The sequence below is a fragment of the Bos mutus genome, chromosome 22, assembly GCF_027580195.1.
Source record: "Bos mutus isolate GX-2022 chromosome 22, NWIPB_WYAK_1.1, whole genome shotgun sequence".
Lineage (NCBI taxonomy): Eukaryota > Metazoa > Chordata > Mammalia > Artiodactyla > Bovidae > Bos > Bos mutus.
The window spans coordinates 51,995,218-52,016,821 of record NC_091638.1 but is presented as its reverse complement, the minus strand read 5'-3'; the positions used below and the strand labels follow the sequence as shown (position 1 = coordinate 52,016,821).

The window sequence follows — 21,604 nt, the reverse complement described above, 5'->3', positions numbered from 1 at the left end:
GCGGTAGGTCAGGAACTGCCCCAGGAAGTCACGCCAAAGGATGCTTCCATATAAGCAGATGTCAGAAAACGAGAGCAGTGGGCTTGGCAGCTACTAATAGGAAATATGTGGCTCTAAGATCAAAGTCCTCCAGACAACGTGGGAAATGGCCATGTAGGGTGCCTTGTGATCGGGATCAGGAAACAGGGAGTCAAACCACCTCAGTCCAACCTGAACTGGTGAGGATGAACAGCCCTAGAAATACACCACACTACAAACTATGTCTGCCTCCGGATTCACTGCATTAAATACTGATGCATTTAATGTAGTAATACTTGACCAGAGAGTAAACGAAATTATAAAAAATTACAAATGCTTAGTCCAATCCAGCTATTCTGTGGGCTAAGACGCACCCCGTGAATTCTGAACAGGATGGGGCAGCAGATGGAGACTGCATTGGCCAAATCAATCGGGTCAGAAGCCTAAGCTCCAGCTCCAGGCAGCCCCTCGACTCACGTGTGCTCTTGGGCAAATCACTGAGCCTTTCTGGGCTTGATTCCCTCGTCTGGACAAAGGAGGGCAGAACAGAGGATCACTAAGGATCAGCTCCATTAGGGACTGGAGGATGAGAATTCTGTAAGAGCACAGGGACAAATGGGAAAGGGCGGGTGGAGGGTGTGGGCCTGACAAGCAGAGGGCAAGAGGAGGCTGATGCCAGAGCTCTGACTGAATGCCAAAGGGAAAAGCCCCTCAGGCACAGACACAGGCATGTGGCACAGACACAGCTCCTCTTCCATGGAGGCTGGGCACACTATCACCACCAAGAAAGAGAAGGAATCAATACAGGCTGGCGTCTGCAGGAACACAAGATGGACAGACCTACCATGTTACTCAAGAGAGTAAGCCAAGCCAAAGGCACAGTGGATCTGTCTCTTATACTCCAGAGAAATGGCCATTCAGAGGGTGGGATGTGGGCGGAGACAAGGACATTGCTTAAATGAAAAATCAGCTAAGGAGGTTCTTAGAAATTAAGGGTTGGCACCGATTTAGAGAAAATCTAACCCTAATGACCATTGCTACAAATGAAGGGCCCAAGCATCATGTAAAGAACCTAAGGCTGGAATCAGGGAAATGGTCCAATTACCAGCTCTGTCTAGAGAAAGTCATGGGTTCCGTGGAGGGGCACTCCTGCTCTATTTGCTGTAAAATGTTAAGGACTAAACCAGGACCTCTCTGGCAGCTCTTTTCAATTTTCAATACAGTCAGTCAGAATAATTGAATGGGGTCTTATATTTTACTAGTAACAGTAACAATGATAAAATAATTTAGAAAAAGGTTACAAGGGATAGAAATCTCCAAAAGACATGACATTCTTCAGGCTGCTTTTGGCCTCAGCGAACTGCAGAACTAGCCTGCTCGGAGTTACTCTCCTGATTTCTCAACTTTTATTTTCTCCTCTGTCAGACTGACAGATCTGAATAGTTTTATCCCCTTTGCTTCTGTAAATCTTTCTACCAAAATAAGGAAAAAACTAGATTTCATTAGGCTTTAGTTTTTATCCATCTCTCAAAATATCTAAACATCTATATCTTATCTAAAAGATAAAGAGTGTTGATAGAGGCCCTGAGCACAAGCACTGGAGTTAGACCCAAGTTCAAACACAGGTTCCTCTGCTTACTAGCCCTTAACTAAGCTATGAAAGGAGAATGCAAATATCCTATCCGTATCACGGGTTTCTGAGAGAATTAAAGGAGCTAATGTCTATAAAGCAATCTGTACAGTATGCTCCATTTTTGTTATTGTTATAGAGTGAATTTCACCAGATGGCACCCATTCCTTCCCATGGCCTCTGTCTCCCTCAAGATTTGCTGCTAAGAAAGTGTCAGGGCGAAGCTGCTGCCATGGCTCCAGCCACCCTTCCTCCGCCCCCTTATTCAAATAAATTGTTTTCTAAAGATCAGGAAAAGCATTCAACTTGGTAAATAAGGATCAGAAAGTGTTCCGAGATTTTCTCATTCCTAGTCTATACTACGATTTCTCAGTTTCTTGGCCGCGGTTTCAACCTAGCCTACGATTCTTAGGTTCCACCAGTTTTATGTACTAGATTAAATTAAAAACAATATCATTTTAACATGGTAAGCTACTCCCCATCATGAATTTGAAGAGTAACATCAGGCTGACCTAAGGCCATTCTCAAAGAAAACAAGATGTTAAGAAAAGGCGCCACAGAGTCCACCCACCCTTTCTTCCCATACCAATCCTGTGAAGTTAAGGTTGTTCTGAACTGCCCAGTTCCTAAGTAGTAATGTGTGGGTGACCTGGAAAACTGAAAAACTTCAGAAGGAGCCCAGGGAGAAGAAGCCTAATGCCAGGAGCAAGTAAGTTATCACATGATGCTGGAACCTGCTGAGATAAGCTGGAAGAGCTAATCATAATCAGCTACTGGAGGAAATTCACTTCTCCAGGATGATTAAGAAGAAAGACAAAGAACTGAATCTGACTGAGACTCTGATGTCAGAATTATACCAAAAGTGAGTATGTGATTGGCATGAGGAGTAGGGGAAACTAGTTAACAAGTATTGAAATAGATGAAGAGTAAGGAGGAGCTGGGAGAAAGAAGGAGTGGAAGCAGAGGCAATACTGCCCCCAGCCAGGGCAGAGAAAGGCACCAAGTGAAAAAGATGGCGGGGACCTCCCTGGTGCTCCAGCGGGTAAGACCCTGCACTTCCGACGCAAGACAAAAGGGTCTGACCTCCGGTCAGGAAACTAAGATCCTGTAGGATGTGCAGTGGCCAAAAGAGGTTAAAAAAAAAATGTAGAAAAGGCCTTCAAATGTCATGGCTGCATCATGGGTGCCCAAAGTGATTTGAGTTAACCTTTCCCCATTTCCTTTTCCTAGCCCCCCAGCCTATTTCCATGTCTGGAAGCAACAGCGCCTAACTATCTGATGCTGGGAGGGGAGAACTCTTCCCAGGCACAGTGCTCAGGTGGCTACTTACCTTGGGCTTCGTGTCTTTTGAAGGTAAGGTGGAAGGCCTGGAGGTGGCAGCAGCAGGGCGTTTGGGTGGGGCAGCTGGTACTGAGCCTGAAGCAAGGCTCATGGGTTTTTTATTCGATCCACCAAGGGTGGTGGGAGCTGTCTGCTTAGGGAGAGAAGTGGGCTGTGTTTTGGCTTTCGATGTTGAAGTCTTTGCAGGTTGAGTGGTGGCCAAAGGCTTTAAGTTGATTTGTTTTAGTTTTTTTTAAAGGGCAACATCAAACACACAGACAAGAATAAAAACAAATTAAAAAAAAGTATAAATTGCACAATTCAAAGTAAAACTCTAAGCAATGAGGAAAGATGCAACTGAAAAGTAGCATTCCTTTCTTCTGAGCTCAGTCAATAGTGGAAAGATGCCAGGATGAGCATAAAGAAAACTGGAAATTGTTTCTTAATGACAGTGTCACTAATTCCAATAGTTGGACATCTCAAGATTTAAATTCAGTAGTAACTTTAAACAATTAACTAATTTTTGAAGGCTGCAATAATTCTGTGAAGAAAGTCACCAGCAGGTCATTAACTATTTACTATTTGTAACTCTGTGATGTAATATCAACCACACTAAAATGAGCATTTATACTTTAGAATAAGTGTCTGGAGCTATATTCCACCTTAAAAATCTGTGCTCCTTTTTCATGAAGAAAGACTTCAAAATGATTTCTGAATAATTCTGTAATTCCCTTTATTGGTGTTGTTAAAGGAAGCAGAAGTATCTACAGAACAAATATTCAAGATAATAGGGTCAAAAGCAGAGATTTAAGGGTTTGAGTTAGGCCATCATGATAAAATGGGAATATAAAATATTTTCTAAGCATGTTTGAACTTGAAGAAGGAGAACACATTATTAGCTCAGAAAAAAGTAATTTCACTTGCATAATCCAAACAATAATAGCAGAAGGTAGTTTTAAAAAATTACAGCAGAAGACAACCCACCATTCTTGCACTTACCTTTGTTTTCTTCTCTGGGCTTGGTGGAAGCTCCTTGTTTGGAGGGGCGGTGATGTCATTTCCAGACACGCTTCCGGTAGGTGGTCCTTCTTCTGGTTTGGCTACTCCTAAAGGGGGGAAAGTTATGCTAAACAAATGTTTTTAACACTCATTGTGAAGACGCAAGTCTTTGCAGCGAGTGACACACCACTAACTAGCACTTCATCCTGACAAAATCCACAGAACTCTGCAGCTGAAAGTGGACAAGACTCCGCCGTTTCCCTCATTGTGACGAAGGACAGTTTTAGATTCCAGCCTGTCCCTGTGGAGAAGCAACCTAACTATGATTTGCACAAATGATCAATGGAAGGAAATAGCCCTTGAAGTTTCGTTTCCCTTCCCTGGAGACTGGCAAAGGCGTTCTGTCACCCTACCACTAACTCCCAGAGCAACAGGGACAAAAACCACTTCTACTGGAGTTTATCTCTTGGAATAAAGGGTGCTGAGAGATGGGATAAGAGCCAGATGATTATCCAATGGTCTCCCTTTACTTCCTTTCCCTGCAAAGCACCACTTTATGGAGGATGTGAGATGAACCTGATCTGGTTCTAGCGGTGACCCAGATTTCCAACAAGGCCGAGGAGACCCATGCAATCAGATCCAGGGCCAGAAATAAAGTCTATGGCCTAAGGCTATGCCCAGCAGCACCACTGTGGGGAGACGACTCCAGATTTCAATAGGCTACACCAGAAAGCATTTAAATACCACGAAACTTGTAACTTGGGTGTGGGGAGACCGTTCTAACTAGCACAATCTCTAGATGCCACAAAAGATAAGTTGGAGTATAGAAGAATAAAAAGGCTCAATGTGCCCCAAACAACAAGAAGAGTCAAAAGGCAAATGATAAACAGGAAAAAAGTATTGAACTTCGCATCAAATACACAGAGCTTATTAGGTTTACTCCTACAGATCGATAACTGCTATAAAGGCCAACAACCTACTAGAAAAATGGCCAAAAGAATATGAACGCAATTTATAGAAAAAGAAATACAGATCACTTTTGAAAATATGAAAAGATATCCAATCTTGAAGAGAAATGAGATGTAATTTCCAATCTAATATTTGTTAAAAGTCCTAAAATTTGAATGTAGCTGCTAGAGAGAATATGAGGATATACATGGCTGGCAAGTGTGTGAAGCGTACAACTCATATGCAGGGCAATCTCACAGTGCCTCTGAAAATTCCAAGTGCAGATAAATTCTAATTCAGAAGTACAATTCCTCAACATTTATCTTAGAGATATATTCACATACCTGCCAAATAGCGAATTTGCAAGCTCCTTCCCCAGAGCATTAATTCTAAAGGCAAAGTAATCAAACTACCTATAAGTCTGTTAACTGAAAACTAGTTAAAGCATACGGTAGAAATACCAACGTAACCTCTGAATCTGAAACTAGTCCAGAATCGGAATCTGACTGATAGGGAACAATCTCTTCTAAGCAAAAAGAAAAGCAAAGCACATAACTGTAGGGATAACACGAGACAATACACTTCTATTGCAAATATACTTGTGCATGCATTTTAAAAAAGTCTTTGGAAGGATCGTGATGAAACAAAACAATGGTGATTTAATTCTGGGATGGGGTGGGGGTTGGGGCACAAAACTAAAGAGGTTATATGTTTATTTTTTTGTGTGTGTGTGTAATAAAGTTTTATTAAAGTATAAAGGAGATAGAGAAAGCTTCTGACATAGGCATCAGAAGGGGGTAGAAAGAGTACCCCGAGGCTTTATGTTTATACTAAAACTTTTTATTTTGAGGTACGGGTTCACAGGAAGTTACAAAGAAATGTACAGGGAGGTTCTATGCACTGTTCACCTGGTTTCCCCCAAAGACATCCTGCGTAACTACAGTACACTATCAAAACTGGGGAGCTGATGCCTGTGCGATCCACAGAGCTGCTCAGATCTGTCCAGTTCTGCTTACGTTCGTTTGTGTGTGTGTGTGCCCATGTAAACAGTTCTGTGCAACGTTATCACACGTGCAGCTTTACATAACCACTGCTAAGAATCAAAACGGATTAATTGTTCCACCACCACAGAGCTCCCTCATTTCACCCTTTTTATTTTTTTCATAGACACCCCAGCCCGCTTTCCCTTTCCAATCCCTTAATCTCTGGCAGCTACTCATCTGCTGGCCATCTCTAAAATACTATTTCAAGACCATTGCGTAAGTGGAGTCATACGATGCACTACTTTCGTACCTGGCCTCTGTCACTGCACAGTGCTTCTGAGCTGCGTCCACGCTGTACATGATAAGTCCACGGCATGGCTGTACCGCGGTTTAGCCCTTTGTCTACTGCAGGACATTTTGGTTGTTTCTGGCTCTTTGCTATTTAGGAATTTTATTACAGGATTTTGAATAAAATAGCTTCTTTGTTACTATATGGAAATGCAGTACAGTTTCTGACATGTTCATAGGGTATCCTGTGACCTTGATAAACTAATTAGGTCTGGGGGTGCTGTTTCCGGGTAGGGACGGGGAGGGTTTCCCTGCGTGTGTGGGCGGAGGCCTGCAGTGCTGCCAGGTGTGAAGGGAGGCCCGGATGACCTCTGCCACTGTACCTGCAAGATGGCTGAGCCCATCCCTCTTCCTGGAAATGGGTAGGGAAATAGGGCTTCTCCTTTCTGGGTCTTTTGGCAAAAGAGAGCAGGTCTTTCATTCTTTGTTTTTGTCTTTTCTTATTTTCTCCTTTTGAAAAAAATCTATGCTTGTTGATGATTGCAGGTTGAAGATACTCTCCAGTACCCAGACCAGGACACATGGGAGGGTCTACCTCAAGCCGTGAGCTCTATCCAGCCTGCCCTCTCCCTCCTTTCTTTCACATTCCTTTTCTGATTATCTGGTACATTCTTTCCAGAGTATTTAGCTGTATTTACAAGGGTGAGCATGAAAAAGTGAATCAATGTCACTTTCTCTTGGTAGATTTTCTCAAGAATAGCATTTTGTACTTTTTGATGTTTGAAACCATATATATTTCTAGTCAAAATGGAACTTTTTTACTTTTAAAAATAAGAAAAAAGAAAACCACTCCCACCATGTAAGGTATTGGTAACGTCTTTGTTCTATAGCCAGCTGAAACAGGATCCCACCAAATGTGTGACTTGCTGTCACTGGCCCCAGACCACCACAAACATTTTTCAATAAGCACACGATTTTTCAGCAAACATAAACACTTCATGAACTCTCACTGCGATGAAACAACCACACAACATTTCAACCTGCACCGCTACCACAATGTCCCCACTGTTCCACAAAGGATGTTCAAAAGGAACACATACTGCTCCACAAAACTGCTCACTTCTGATGGATCTTTCCAGTATTTGTACTAACACATGCCGGAAAACACAGGCTCAAAATCACTGCATCATCTTCAATTCCTCCCTCCTCACTGCCCCGTCTCTCTCTCTCTCATCTTCCACACCCAGTTTTCAAGTCCAGTTGATTTCACCTATGTTACACTTCCCCTATCTCAGTAGTTCACCTCTTACTACTACACGAATCTCCTGTCATCAAGGGAATTTTTTTTCCTTCAAAACCTCTAACTTCCAGTTTATCTTATTTATTGAGAACAGGTGAACTCCTCAAAGCCAGTTTTGAGCCATACTGTCATAGGCAGGCAAGCAGGATAGCTTTTTGAGCATGAGAGTAATGTTTAAACATTTTACGGGGCAAATAAGCTTGGGTTCCATACAAATTTTTAGACTTGTTATCCCATTATTTCTTGCTCAGATGTACGGATGGCTTTGGCACATTTGGTCAACCTACAACCTTCTCCAGAGGAGCCCCAGATGAAGTGGGTTGCTCAAAACGGCCAACACTGCTGAAGGCAGCTTTGGAACCTGGCAAAGAGGTGACCAGACCAAGCAGAGACAATAAGATATATTTACTCATTCTTTCCCTAAAAGAAAGAAGATATGAAAACTATAGTCAAGCAACCTTGGGTTCCTGAGATATGAAATGGCATAAAGCAGGGCATAGAACCCAAAACCATGGCAACCAATGTCCTGTGCAGACCAGAGTCATAAAGGAAGCAAAAAGTAAGAGACAGCAGAGAACAGTTTCCAGAGGGGAAGAGAATGGAACGCATGTTTAGGGGGAGCAGAGGTCCTCAGAGAGACACACGATGGCTGTAGCCAAGCTACACTTCCTGCAAGTAGATTCCCTGAGACTGCCTGTCAGTAAATACCTTTTTTATAAACTAGAGTTCCTGTGTGTGTGTTCCTATTCTATGAAACTAAATAGCAATTAAGAGAAGCCCCACAAATACTCATCACAATTCTTTTACCTAACGTGAGCTGTCTGAGCAGCACACCTTTGCCTGGAAGGCTTTCCCTCCACATAGTTAGGCAGGCTTCCAAGGCTACCTCCTCCAAAAAGTTTTCATGATTTAGAAACCCTCTCAACCCCACCTCCTCGACCGCCCTTAACCCAGCTAGTCACTTGATGGTGCCTAGGTAGTAACTGGCATATGATATGTGTGTTGAATAGTGAGTCTTTATATAGCTTTATCTACAAATTTTAGCAGTCAGCATTCAAACATCTATAAGGTGAACAGATCAGTGAGGTTTATCAGTCATCTGACATTTTTTTTTTTCCTACCAGCATGAACTTCTGTTAGTGTGAACTAAGACAAAGTTGTTCTGAAATAAATATCTTCATTTATTACCACCTAGAAGGTATACAACACTGAATTGGGCACGTGGTGATCAAAGGAAAAAAAGATGAGACAATCCTATCCGTGAGGACCTTACAGTTCTGCCACCATAGAAGGAAGCTATAGCATAGAACATTTGAGTCTTAACATTTTGGAGTCATAATAAATCATAAAGGAAATATGATGTTTATTTGGCCATCATTAAAAAAAAAAACACCACAAAACTATCAGTCTTCAAGGGTCCTTTCCCCAAGAAAATACACTTAATACTAAGAAAAAAAGTTAAAAATTTTTGAAAAAATGTACTGAGAGGTATAAATACTAGAGGAAACGGTTCCCAGAAATGGCTATTTTTTTCTTAAAACAAACAAACAAAACACACATTTTCAATCTCCATTAAGTAGCTTGTAAATCCTGATCCTTTGTACTCAAACTGGACTCAGAGGAAAGCAAGCTTTTGTAGACCACCAACAATAAGACTGGTGGGGGGCTGGGGGTGGGGAAGAGAATAAAGGGCAAGGAAGAAAGACAGGGGCAGCCGCAAGAACTGCAACCTTCGGCTGTTTATTAATTGCAAGTCTTTCCTCTCTCCTCTTTCCCTTTCTTCCCCTTCTCCCCACAAATCTTCCTAACACACATACACAGAGAGAAAATTAGAAGCAAGATTGGGTCAAACATGAGTAACAGGAAAAGAATATTAAATAGCCAGCTTTACAAGGCTCTTTTTCAGCTCAAACAAAAGTAAAACATTCTCAAAAGCAAAACGGGAAACAGCTCGCACCCAGACTGCGCTACTTAATGAGACGAGGCTAGTGCTGATAAAGCCATTGTGAGTCTACACAGTGACAGATTTTCAAGCAAGGAAGTCAATCGGTTGTGATTGGATGATTTAGGGCTTGGGAATCATCTGGTTCAAACCAACAGAGAGCTGAGGGGTGGGAGGATGGGGGGTGGGCTGGGCAGGGTGACATGAGGTCAAACAAGGGGCTCTGTGTCTTAAGCCCACCCCTCTCTGACCCCAATCGGCCCACGCCCTCAGTCCACACCATCTGTCACGCCAGCAGACATGCAGGCTGACCCAGCTGGAGTCACTTTGTGCACTCTCTCGCCTCACTCTCCCCAACCTTCCGACGCAAGGGAATTCAGCCTTCCCCAAGCAGTCACAGACTCCAGCAGGAATGAGCTGCCTAAGGCTCCTGCCGGTAATCTGTCACTTTGGTTCCTTCCTTGCTGTCTGCTTGTTCCCCATGGAGGCAAAATTTAGAAACATACCATCACGTGGGGTCTCTTCACACAGGAACGATGGAGTGCTCAGGGTTGCAGTGACCTCGATTTCCTTTTTCCCTGCCAGAACCGGCTGTCCTGGCTGTTTCTCACCTCCCTGGCAGACCCGGGAGCACGAATCCGTTCTTGTTTGACTAGTATCTTCCTGTCCTTTCTCTGTGCTGCTCACTTCAGGAATCTGCTCCAGCTTACCAGGGAGAGAGAACCCAGCAGTGCCCAGTTCCCTCTTCCCAGAGCTGCTGCTACTGCTGCTGCTGCTGCTGTGGTTGTTGCTGAAGTGGGTCAATTCTTCTCTCTTCTTGGCCACTGGTTCTTCACAGTTGAAAGGAGGTGTCTCTTCAGTAGACAGAACGGGCAGTTCTCCAGGGTTCAATTTGTGGCTGGTTGTCTGCTCCTCAGCCACCGTCATAGAGCGTCTAATGGCAGGAGTCCCCGGTTTTTTGGGTGCGGGACTCGGCACTGGGCTACTGGTGAGGGGCAGCAGGCCAGAAGAAAGATCTTCTCGGGCGGGACGTTCAGGATACTTGTCTGCAAGGTTGACAGCTGGGGGCACTGAGAGGTGAGAGCATTCAGACAGGGCCCGGCGCACTGCCTTTTTCTGCTGAGGGGCTTGCTCAAGCAAAGCCCCCTCCTCAGGAAAACTCAATTTCTCTACCTCCTTATCATGGACCTGGATATGAGAGCTGGCATCCCAACATTCTGGGGTGAACTCGACCCTTGTGATTGGTGGAACGGCAAGGGGTGAGTGCTCAACAGCTGGGGCTGGGTGGGCTACCGCCACCGGCAGTGAGGACCCACATTCGAGCTGCCTGGAGCTGGCACTCCCCACCCCAATCACCCGGCAGCCAGCAAGGGTGCCATTCTCCTTTCCTGGAGTTCCTTCCCTTGAGTGCTGAGGGACTTGAGCCTCTGACATTGGATGAAAGTTGGGGTTCCAAACACTGGTTTCCTGCTCCTTAACACACTGGGTGGGCATGGCAGCAGCCCCGGGGAAATGCAGATCTGGCTGGCTCTCAGTCTCCGGCGCATTCTTCCCCATCACCGTCCCCAGGACTGTAGTGGCTTTGTTTTTGTCTGGCCCCTCTCTGGGTCCCAGATGGAACTCGGCCGCCTTCTGGTACATCGAGCTCCCCTCTGAGGGATGGTAGGTGTCTGCAATCACATACCTGCTCGCAAGGTGACCCGAGGTGGCTTGATACTCCTTGCCCTGCGCTTCAATGCCGAGCTCTTTGTCTAGCTTCCCCTCAAAGAAGCAGAGCTTATTCTGCTCCAGGAAGCTGGCATTCTTCACAAGCCCGTCTTTCAGCTGCCCGTCCATGCTGACATTCAGCCCGATCTCATTCAGCTTGCCCTCTGTCCTCTGCCACTCAAACCCGGCTTGGCTCATTTCTTTCGGAGAGACTGCCCGGCACTGTGTGGGCTGGCCCTGACGGAGCTGGCTGGGAGCGGCGGTGTGCGAGGCTGGCTGCCTGTGTGAGAGCGACATCGCCTGTTCCACTGCTCTCCCCGCCTCGCTCCCGGAGCTCTCACACCACCTACGATCACATAGCTGGCAGTGACATCACACTGAGCCCCAGCATTCATGACAAAACCCATTCCCCCCCAACACTCCTCTCTCCATGAGCAGTTGGGTGCTAAATGTATTTACTAGCAGGAAAGGAAGGAAGGAAGGAATGAAAAAGAAAGAGAAAACAAGGAACCTATTCCTTTCTGTACAACTGAATGTCACTGTTAAAAGTAAAAAGATAATTTTCTGCTAACTGGCATGCTGTTAAGATGTGCAATTTTAAAGATGGGACGGTGCTAATCTGGGTATGGAGGACAGTAGTGATGCCAGCTTTCACCAATACAGATACATGTACACCTACACACTCGCTTAGTGACGTTATGCTCACACTTCCACCCACTCAACAAAACTGTTTTAAAAATAAAGGCTCATTTGCCAATCCTCAGCCACAACCCTTGAAGAACAATGACTCTATAAAAAATTGCTCATAATTTCACTTAAAAAAAACAAAACACAACAAAACCCTCAATGTAATATCAAAATTGGAGACATTCATTCCTCGGGGGAGGAGTAGGTTCACTGTCATAACAACTTGTCAAATTCACTTGAAAACTGACTTGACTGAGTCCCCAAAGCCCAGTGAAAGCTCCATCTGAAGCTCTGCATTGTGCAAGAGTCTAACAAATGGTTCATTCAAAGGTTTCTGTGATCAGTTCTTTGGCGACATGTATCCCAGCTGTAAGACACTTGTGTGACAATACGTCCCTCGTACTTCTACTCCTGCCCCTGCTCCCTCTTGGCTCCTTGGACGAGCTGTGTCTCTCCTTCCTGCACCAACCCTGCTCCTTCTGGCCTGCTGATCACTGAGTTGCCACAGGAACACACTGGAGCAGTTCATCTTTCTTGGACCTCCAGCACGTAGGGATCTTGGCAATCTGTGGCCCACCAGAGCCCACTGCCCCTATGTAATTCAGTATAGTTCTCTGCTATCCTGAGCTTTGAGTTTACAAACTGTATATCCAGGACTGAGGGAACTACGAGAAAAAAGTCTCAGAAAAAAGGTTACACTGAAAGGAGATAGGTCAAACTCTGCCTTGAACAAAGCTGAGATTTGTTGCCTGGCCTGTAAGTCCCTAATTGAACTAACATAGGACATTGTGAAATATCCTACCAAGAGCACAAGAGATGTCTTTTTCTAAGATGAAGAAAAGCTGTTTTTTCTTTTTAAAATGGATTTTTTAAAAGCCATTTGCCATCGACTGCAATGATCTGATTATAGTTTTTAAATAATGTTTTTAGAAAAAAAGAGCAAGTTAAGATCGTTCTACTGTTGGTCTATAAAATGAGAGATTACCAAGGCCAGCCCAGGAAAGTTTCTTTCACTGGAGCATCTGTCTCCATTACTCGCCTTCTCTGCTTACTATTCATACCCTTCATATAATTTTCTCAAGTTCCCAACTAGAGTGCAGGAGCCACGCCTAACATGCTTCCTGCATTAACGTCAGTACCTGATACAGGCTATGTTCATGGGCGGAAGAGGCAGTGTCGCAATGCTGGAAAAAATGTGACTTTGACCTCTGTTCTGAACACAATCTGAACTCATATACACTGATCCTTCATCTTAACCTTAAGGAGCTCAGGGGTATTATAGATAAAAGCACAATAAAGGTGCACTGGCAATAAAATAGAGTCACCTTACGCTACAGCAAAGCTCTCACCAAGGAAAAACGAGCAAGAGGTATAATAAAATGAAAAAATGCAGGTGGTACCAACAGGGTCATAGTTCTAACCACCAATGGGAAAAACAAAAGACGAGCCTAGGTTACAAACAGGTTTAATGACAAAACATAGTCAAATTTTGTCTTTAAAGGAATGAGGAAAGTGTGTCTTATTCCTTAGCTATCTTCTGTTACTATTTTGCTTTCTAAAGAGAACTTACATTCACGTTGGTGTCCTGTTACAGCTCTCAGAACTGTGAGAGCATCCCTTCAGGCTGCTTCTGAGTGAACAAGCAGGTCCTCCTGCTTCACTAAGAAAACACGGGGATCCAGAGGCTTTTCAAGAGGGAGGGGACAGAGTGGCTTAGAGTTTCATTACACGACTGCTTTGCAGTACATAGCAAGGAAAAGACCACACGGAACAAGAATGAATGGCTTTATTCATCTCCCAGTGAGGTGCTACCTGGATGGTAAATCAAGAGAAAAACCTAGTACAGAATAATTAGTAAAATCTGAGGAAGGCCCTGTCAGTCCCTAGTCCAATTCAGAATTACAGACACAGTCTCACTCACGAATGCACACTCACCCACAGGAGGCAGCTGTGTCAAGGACCTCAAGCCTCATCGGTCACTGTGATAGCTTATCACGTAGGCGAATGAGGAACCTGAAGTCTTAAAAGGATGAGCATGCCCAGGCAAAAAGAAATGTGCTCAAGAACGCGAAGACATAAATTCTAGGCTCAGCTGCCACTAGAATTCCTTGCCTCTGGGTTCTGATTCTCCTCATTCGGAACCCACAGAAATGTCACCTCCTCTGTAAAGTCTCCTAGACCTCCAACTCCCAAACTGAATTCTTCATATTGTCATAGAATATACTTGACCTACCTACCTCTTCTTAGGATTTGGAAACTACACCCTAATCTTTTCCTTATATGCCTTTCGTGGAAGCTTCTAGAAGGCAGGAATAAGATCTGTCCACCTCTGCTCTGAAGGTGCCCAGCAGTGTTGGGTACATATTAAGTAGGCTCGCAAAAAAGTTCTGCTCAAGGAGAAACGGACAGATTCCGTTCACAGACTTCTATCATTTGGCCTGATCTCTCCCATCATTAAACTCATCTAGACAAGTGGTGATTCGGAATGCCCTTCAGGCTGAAGGTTTTTAAGTTCCATTATGTCTGAGTCTGAGGAAAGTGCACGGATTTTCTCGCATGTATGGTCAGAAGGTAACCTCTACGGTTCTTTTATCAGACTGTATAATGACTTGTCAAGCTTTCAAGGGCGCTGGCACAGCTTGATCTCAGCAGATTCCCTGGCAGACGTTTTTGGTTTTTTGCCCTTTGTCTTGAGCTTGTACTCAACCCGTTCAAGGCCTTGGTTTTGATACGCTCCACAACTGGTTTCTCTGCATTCTTTCAGTTACCAAGGGAACAAAACTACTTCCCAGATTGACCAAATGTTCCCAGTTACTGTCTCCAGGAAACAATTTCTAATAAATTATCATTACAATGAAGTCAGTAAGTCTACTGGTTACAGTGATGGATGACATTCTTCACTAATCAAAGCTAAAGATTGTGAAGCTGCAATCTAGTTTCTTACCTGGAAGTAAAGGCTGCTTGTATTTATATATAAATACACATGTATGCAAAAATATTTCAAATTCATATTCTACTAAATTTTAGAACCATCTCTTAGTACATGTTTAACTCAAAAAAATCATGATTCTTCCTGATTAACTCTCAAAAGTTGGGAAGCAGAGAAGGAAAAAACTGAAGCTAGTTACCTGATTTACATGACCTTTGATAAAGGTAGTTTACCAGGATCCACAAAATGGATGCCACCTCAGTCACCCCTGAATCTAAGTCAGGCTGAAAAGGGAAGCAAGCACCTGTCAAACCTAAAACACACCAAACACAATCCTCCAACTCAGCTTCAGCCAGTTCACCTTACCCTAGAAAACAGGACCTGCCAGCCTTATATAAGGAAACCCTAGGCCTCAAAAACCAGTCATGCCCTATTTCCCCCAGTTGCCACTTATAATGCTCTATAAAACTCACTCTTGCTCAGAATCTCTCGGGAAAAGTAGTTCACTGCTCTCCACTGTACGCCCCCAATCTATGGATTGTTCTCCCTTAAGTTAAGGACATCAAGTTCAATACTAAATTGCATTATTTTTGTCATTTAACAGGCCAAAGTATTAAAATGTTTATAGATGAAAGTCCTTGAAGAAGTACAACTGAAAAATCCCAGGCCTTTGAATACTGAGCCAGGCATAGCCTCCCTGAAAAAGATACAGAGAATACCTTGCTTACCAGCTCTTCAAACTTCTAGACCCACAAAATGTCATGTCCTCCAGGAAGCTTTCTCTTGCTCTCCTAAGAGGCCTTAAGTTACTTTCTGCTCTGTATTCCCATAGCTCAAACTATTATAGAACTTCTCTCACTAGAATAAAACTTATGTGTTATCTCCTTACTCAACAATCCTTGAGGCTTGTAAAGACACATTCTTGTAAAGGATGTGTCTTCTCAATCTACCCTTAGAATGTGAGAGTAATGATACGTTACAATGTTTGTTCAATGAATGAACTAAATACTAAAACATCCAATTCATGTTGCTGCTGCTGCTGCTAAGTCGCTTTCAGTCGTGTCCGACTCTGTGTGACCCCACAGACGGCAGCCCACCAGGCTCCCCCGTCCCTGGGATTCTCCCTGTCCACTATTTGCAGAGCAATAGACAATGTTTATATGACGATCAGATTTTTGTCTAAACTTAAACAAATAACCATCATTGCTAAACAGCTTAAAAACCAGCAATTTTAGTCTGTTCATGGCTGAATGACCTACTTAATGTCACAGGTAAAAATAAGAATGGAAGTCCCCTCTACTGACCACTGCATATTTTAAAGAAGTAAAAATACCTACAACACCAAAAGTCAGAAGCAAGTTACTTTCGGTTTTCATTTGCTGTGTGACTCCTCCAATGCTACTGTCAGTCAGAGGGTAAAGAAAAGTGAGTGGTGAGGGAGTGTGAGGGGAAGAAACTCCTTTGAAAGTAGAATAACCAATATTTGCTGGACTCATTTCCTAGAACATTTAGATGTTCAAAGAAGGCGAATGGTAGCCCAGAACTGTTCAAGGATTAAAACAGTTTAACTGAGCATGCAGGAAGTTTCAACAAATGATAACTGATTTAAATTATGGAACATACAGAACTTCCCAATAACTTTCATTAATACGTAGCTAGTAAAAAGATGGGCAACAGTGGAAACAGTGTCAGACTTTATTCTTTGGGGCTCCAAAATCACTGCAGATGGTAATTGTAGCCATGAAATTAAAAGACGCTTACTCCTTGGAAGGAAAGTTATGACCAAGCCAGATAGCATATTCAGAAGCAGAGATATTACTTTGCCAACAAAGGTCCGTCTAGTCATGGCTATGGTTTTTCCAGTGGTCATGTATGGATGTGAGAGTTGGACTGTGAAGAAAGCTGAGCAACAAAGAATTGATGCTTTTGAACTGTGGTGTTGGAGAAGACTCTTGAGAGTCCCTTGGACTGCAAGGAGACCCAACCAGTCCATCCTAAAGGAGATCAGTCCTAGGTGTTCATTGGAAGGACTGATGCTGAAGCTGAAACTCCAATACTTTGGCCACCTCATGCCAAGAGCTGACTAATGGAAAAGATTCTGATGCTGGAAGGGATTGGGGGCAGGAGGAGAAGGGGACGACAGAGGATGAGATGGCTGGATGGCATCACCAACTTGATAGACGTGAGTCTGAGTGAACTCCGGGAGATGGTGATGGACAGGGAAGCCTGGCGTGCTGTGATTCATGGGGTTGCAAAGAGTCGGACACGACTGAGCGACTGAACTGAACTGAACTGAGTAAAAAGAAAACAAGCCAGAAAATGAGAGGGAAAGTGGGAAGAAGGCAATTAGGAAACTTCACAAATGGCACTACATTTAAGATATTCTCAAATGGGCACATCTCCAGTTGTAAGACTGTAGTGAGCTCTAAGATTACAAATGATTTTTTCATCTGCTGAGCATATTTTGTTTATGCACAAGGGCCTTGAAACTGTTAGGAAATGGTGTTTATAAATTACTTCAAGTTTCACACCAAGAGAATTTCCTACCATAAACTGATATTCCCAACTGTTCTAAGACAGTAGGTCGGCTCAAACAAACTGAAGAAAAAGGAACGCAGCCAGATAAAAGGGAGAAAAGGCTCTCACTGTGGCAAAGGGAAGGGCCTATCTATGGACCTGTGGTAACTGTCCCACGCCCAGCTCTCCCTGGCTTCCTTCTGGGGGAGCACCTACTGTAGAGCCACTGGATACACTAGAATCCAGGAAGGATCTCCCCATCAGAATAGCTCCCCCCTACACAAAACACACAGTCCCCAAAGAAGAACTTTTCTGACAAGCTGATCTCAGATTTCCTAAAGTATCTCAATGTTCCCTGCTTAGAACAACATGCATAATATGCAAAGGAACCTTCTGCTGAAGTTTCCCTAAACTTAAGGCATGAAAAAAGAGAGGAATCATTACGCTGGAAGAGACTTTAGCAGTATACTTACTTTCTCTACTTCCAAAGAAGATAAGCCTAGTAAAAGGTAACTCATTTATAATTCAAAAACTGTCATTAGGCATCATATATATAAAGTCAAGCTCTATGCTGGGTATTAGGGAGAACACATGAATAAATCAAACACAGTCTCTGCTTAGAGACTAAAATGCTGGACAGACCTAGATTCTAATCCTAAATTAGATTCTGATTCAGTTTATGTCCTCATGATGTGTCTCCATTTTCCAACTAGAAAAGTGCTTAGTAATACAACTTAGGTATTAGAATTTAAAAAATATAATTACTAATCATCAACCTTCACCCTTTTTTTTTTTTAAGAACCTAAAGCTTCTAGAAGGTTCCTCTGAGGCAAGAATGAGAAAAGCATGGCCCTGAGAGTCAGAAAGACTTGAGTTCAAATTCTATTCTGCCATATTACTATCTGTGTGACCTTACAATGGTCATGACCTCCACAGTCATAACATGGGAAGCCTCCATCTTCTCACATGTAAAATGGGGAGAATCATTCAAAGTACCGTAGGCTGAGTGCACGTGTTTGTGTACATGACTATCCACCTACCTACCCGCAGACAACCAGGCACTTAGTACTCACTTAACATGTGGTAACTGCTATTATTTTTATGGATACCTCTAATAACACATTGTTCAAACCCTGAACGCCATGGGTAACACCATCTGACCACAGGAGATGATTCAAAGTGAAGAACAAAAGTAAAATTTACTAAGTAAAAAGTAAAATTTACTAAGCCCTGTTACCAGGTCTGTTACCAGTTATACATGCAACATCAGAGCCCACATGAACCAACGGTGATTGGGCATAAGGGGTCACCCTGCCCCATTCCCCAGGACAAACCCAGACACTCCCCATTCCAATGCAGTCCCCTGCCTCAGAGCACAGCCTTGCTCAACACTCTGTGCACTGGAACATTCACCTGCTCTCTGAACACCTTCAAATAAGACTTAGTAGAAATATACAAGATATGCACAAAGGAAATATCAAAATACCAGCAAGGGATGAAAACACATAAACTTACAACGTGTGATATTACTGAACATGGCATGTATTATGTTGTTGGATAGAAAATCTCAGTATATACAACAACTCTCCCTAGGGTAATCTATACATTTACTGTGATTTCAAGAACAAGATTGACTGACTCCCCCCTGCAAAACTATGAACCAACTGTCAAGTTTATATGAAATAATAAGCAAAAATAGTAAGGAAAACTGTGAAAAATAGAGTGAGATGTGGGGCTAGACCTATTAGATATTAAAATATATTATTAAGCCACACTGTGTTACTTAGAGCACGACAAAGGTGGCATTTCAGAGGGAGCTACAGTACCCCAACACAGTAGGAAAATCAACTAATTGTGTCTCACATCTCATAAATAAAAAACAAAGACACAGAAACAAATAAGCAAATTCTACACTGATCAGAAAGATTAAAAATGTGAAAAATTTAAATGTTTTATAAACTCAGAGTAGATACAGCTTTCATAAACTGGATAACAAAGCAAGTCATTTAAGAAGTAAAACACAAAATAAACTTATACCAAGAATAAATTTTTTAACCTATTAGGTTGGCACACCTAACAAAAAAGAAAAACCACACTATTAGAGAAAGTACAGGGGAACAAGTACTGGTCTAGATCAGGGTGGAGAACAGCTCTGGTGCAGCTCTGGCCCGATGAGGAACTTCGGCAACACCGATCAAAATGACAAACACATATTCTTCAAGCCAGAGGTGTTCAAAGCCCCTTTTTATTATACAGATATACTTTTAAAAGTATATACGTAAGTATGACATTCTGTATGTACAAGATTAGTTTATGTACCTGGTTTCTAATAGGAAAAAAAAAGGAAAACACCTATTCATCTATCAATAAAGAAGTAGTAAAATACATTAGGGTTATTTCCATGCAATGAAATACTATACAGCTATTTAAAAAGGGGGCTTCCCAGGTGGTGCCAGTGGTGAAGGATCCACCTGCCAATGCAGGAGATGCGGGTTCTACACCTGGGTTGGGAAGATTCCCTGGAGTAGGAAATGCCAACCCACTCTGGTATTCTTGCTTGGAGATCCCATGGACAGAGGAGCCTGGCTACAGTCCATGGGATCACAAAGAGCGGGACATGACTTGGCACGCATGCACACATTTAAAAAAAGACTGAGGCCCCTTCCTTTGCTGATTTATAAAGAGCTCTAAAATAATTAGGTTTACAAAGCAAGGTACATGTCATTATGCGTGGTATATCTCACTTTTATAAAATCAGGAAACACATGTCATTGATTCTTTATGCATAAATTGTCTGGAAGGCTGTGTAAGACACTAAACATTGGTTGCCTCTGCAGAGAGAAACTTGGATGGGGCTTAAAAGAGAGAAGCAGACTTACATTTTACTGCATATCCTTTTATACCATGTGAATGTATTAGCCTATTCAAAAATTAATTTTTGAGAATTTTAATTTTACCTACTAAAGTTTTAATTAGCAAAAAAAAAAAAAGGATAGATTGTCCTTAGGGAGAAGGTGTGATAAAATCTAGAGAAGACATTTTGTCCAAGATAAATCACTGCCTCCTTGGCCACTCTGCAAAGCTACTCCTAACACATGTCTCTGAGGGTGGCTAGCCAAGGGAGGGGCCCAAAAGTCTTGTAGCACCTGCTTTGTTTCCTCAACAATCAGAAAAATCCTCTACATTTTCCAGCAATTCTGAGCTAAAACAGATGCCTACGTTTCAGAAAACTTAACATGTTATCTTTTAATTACTGCTGAAACAAAAGAAAGGGTCTAGAAGCTACAACTAATGAACCAGATAGAGGGCTGGGAATCTTAATGAAAGCTGGAAGCACTTTACATACATTCTCATTTCTGGCCTTGACAATAGGGTAGCTAATAGAAAGAAGATACAAAAATGGACAAGATCAGAATGTCTTAGGCAAATAGCAATGTTTAAGCATTCTCTACTCACAGAACACACATTCCTTACTGGGTACAAATTCATGCAAAGCACAAGCTCTACCCAAAATAACAAGTCCATACCATGCAGAACACCATCCCATGATGAAGCCCCTCCAAAAACCTAACTGGCTACCCCAAGGCCAACCAGCGTGTTTTCATTTCTGGAGTTAGTAGCTACCTCATGCAAGCTAGGAAACAGTGATTAAGAAACAGCATCGTTTGTAGGCTGTGAACAACTTCAAAGGCCATGATGAGATGTATACTTTTCAGGGAAAAAAATAACAAAAACAGATACAGCTCCATCATTGAGAGATCATTTCCCAGTATGAGAAACACAAATATATAAAGTCTGTGCCTACCAATCTGGTTGGAGGCTACCATAAAGGGCCTTCCATTTCCATTTACTCCAAAAGCAATTTGGATATTGAATCCCACCAGCATAAGCTACATACGTATACTGGAAAAAAAAATCCCCAACACAGCTGGACATGAAATGTTTTCTTTCCTCCTGTGAATCCTTATACAAAATAATGGTTAAAATTTGGCTGTACACATAGGAGGTACATTATTTTTGTTGTTTAATTGAGAATATTGTGGATGGTGACAGGCCTCCTGCTAAACAATTCATCGTTTGAAACTCAACTTCCCCTGAAAGTCAAGGTTCAGTGCTGGGTAAAAAGGCATGCAACCAGGTCACCAGCCTCCCAAGCTGGACACAAGGCATGCCTTGGCTGCAGAAAACACGTAATTAGCAGTTACAGGTCTTCATGCCAACAAATTAATGGTTAACAAGGATGATTAGAGTCAATGAAACCAAAGCACAAGCTCTTTGCCTTTTTGATGCTGACCAAAAGCCACAAGCACACACATTTCCCCACGGCAGGTGCATA

The 21,604-nt window shown here is 42.8% G+C and overlaps 2 protein-coding genes across 11 annotated transcripts in view; both read right to left on the bottom strand.

The window, feature by feature from the left end:
- Nucleotides 1–21,604, bottom strand: part of MAP4 (microtubule associated protein 4) — a 150,889-nt gene that overhangs the window by 12,063 nt on the left and 117,222 nt on the right. For all 10 annotated transcript variants that reach the window (XM_070359056.1, XM_070359058.1, XM_070359059.1 and 7 more), the window contains 2 exons: nt 3,968–4,074; nt 2,979–3,194 (listed from right to left, as the gene is read on the bottom strand). In XM_070359056.1, coding sequence (XP_070215157.1) covers nt 2,979–3,194; nt 3,968–4,074 — 323 coding nt within the window. The remainder of the gene's footprint in view (nt 1–2,978; nt 3,195–3,967; nt 4,075–21,604) is intronic.
- On the bottom strand, nt 4,083–21,599 carry LOC138984629 (uncharacterized). The gene has a single exon (XM_070359073.1). It carries the CDS (start codon nt 11,430–11,432, stop codon nt 9,873–9,875), a length of 1,560 nt encoding a protein of 519 aa, XP_070215174.1. The 5' UTR covers nt 11,433–21,599; the 3' UTR covers nt 4,083–9,872.

What these genes read in the sequence shown, in the direction of transcription:
- LOC138984629 (XM_070359073.1), bottom strand. Translation starts at nt 11,432, where the DNA reads ATGTCGCTCTCACACAGGCAGCCAGCCTCGCACACCGCCGCTCCCAGC.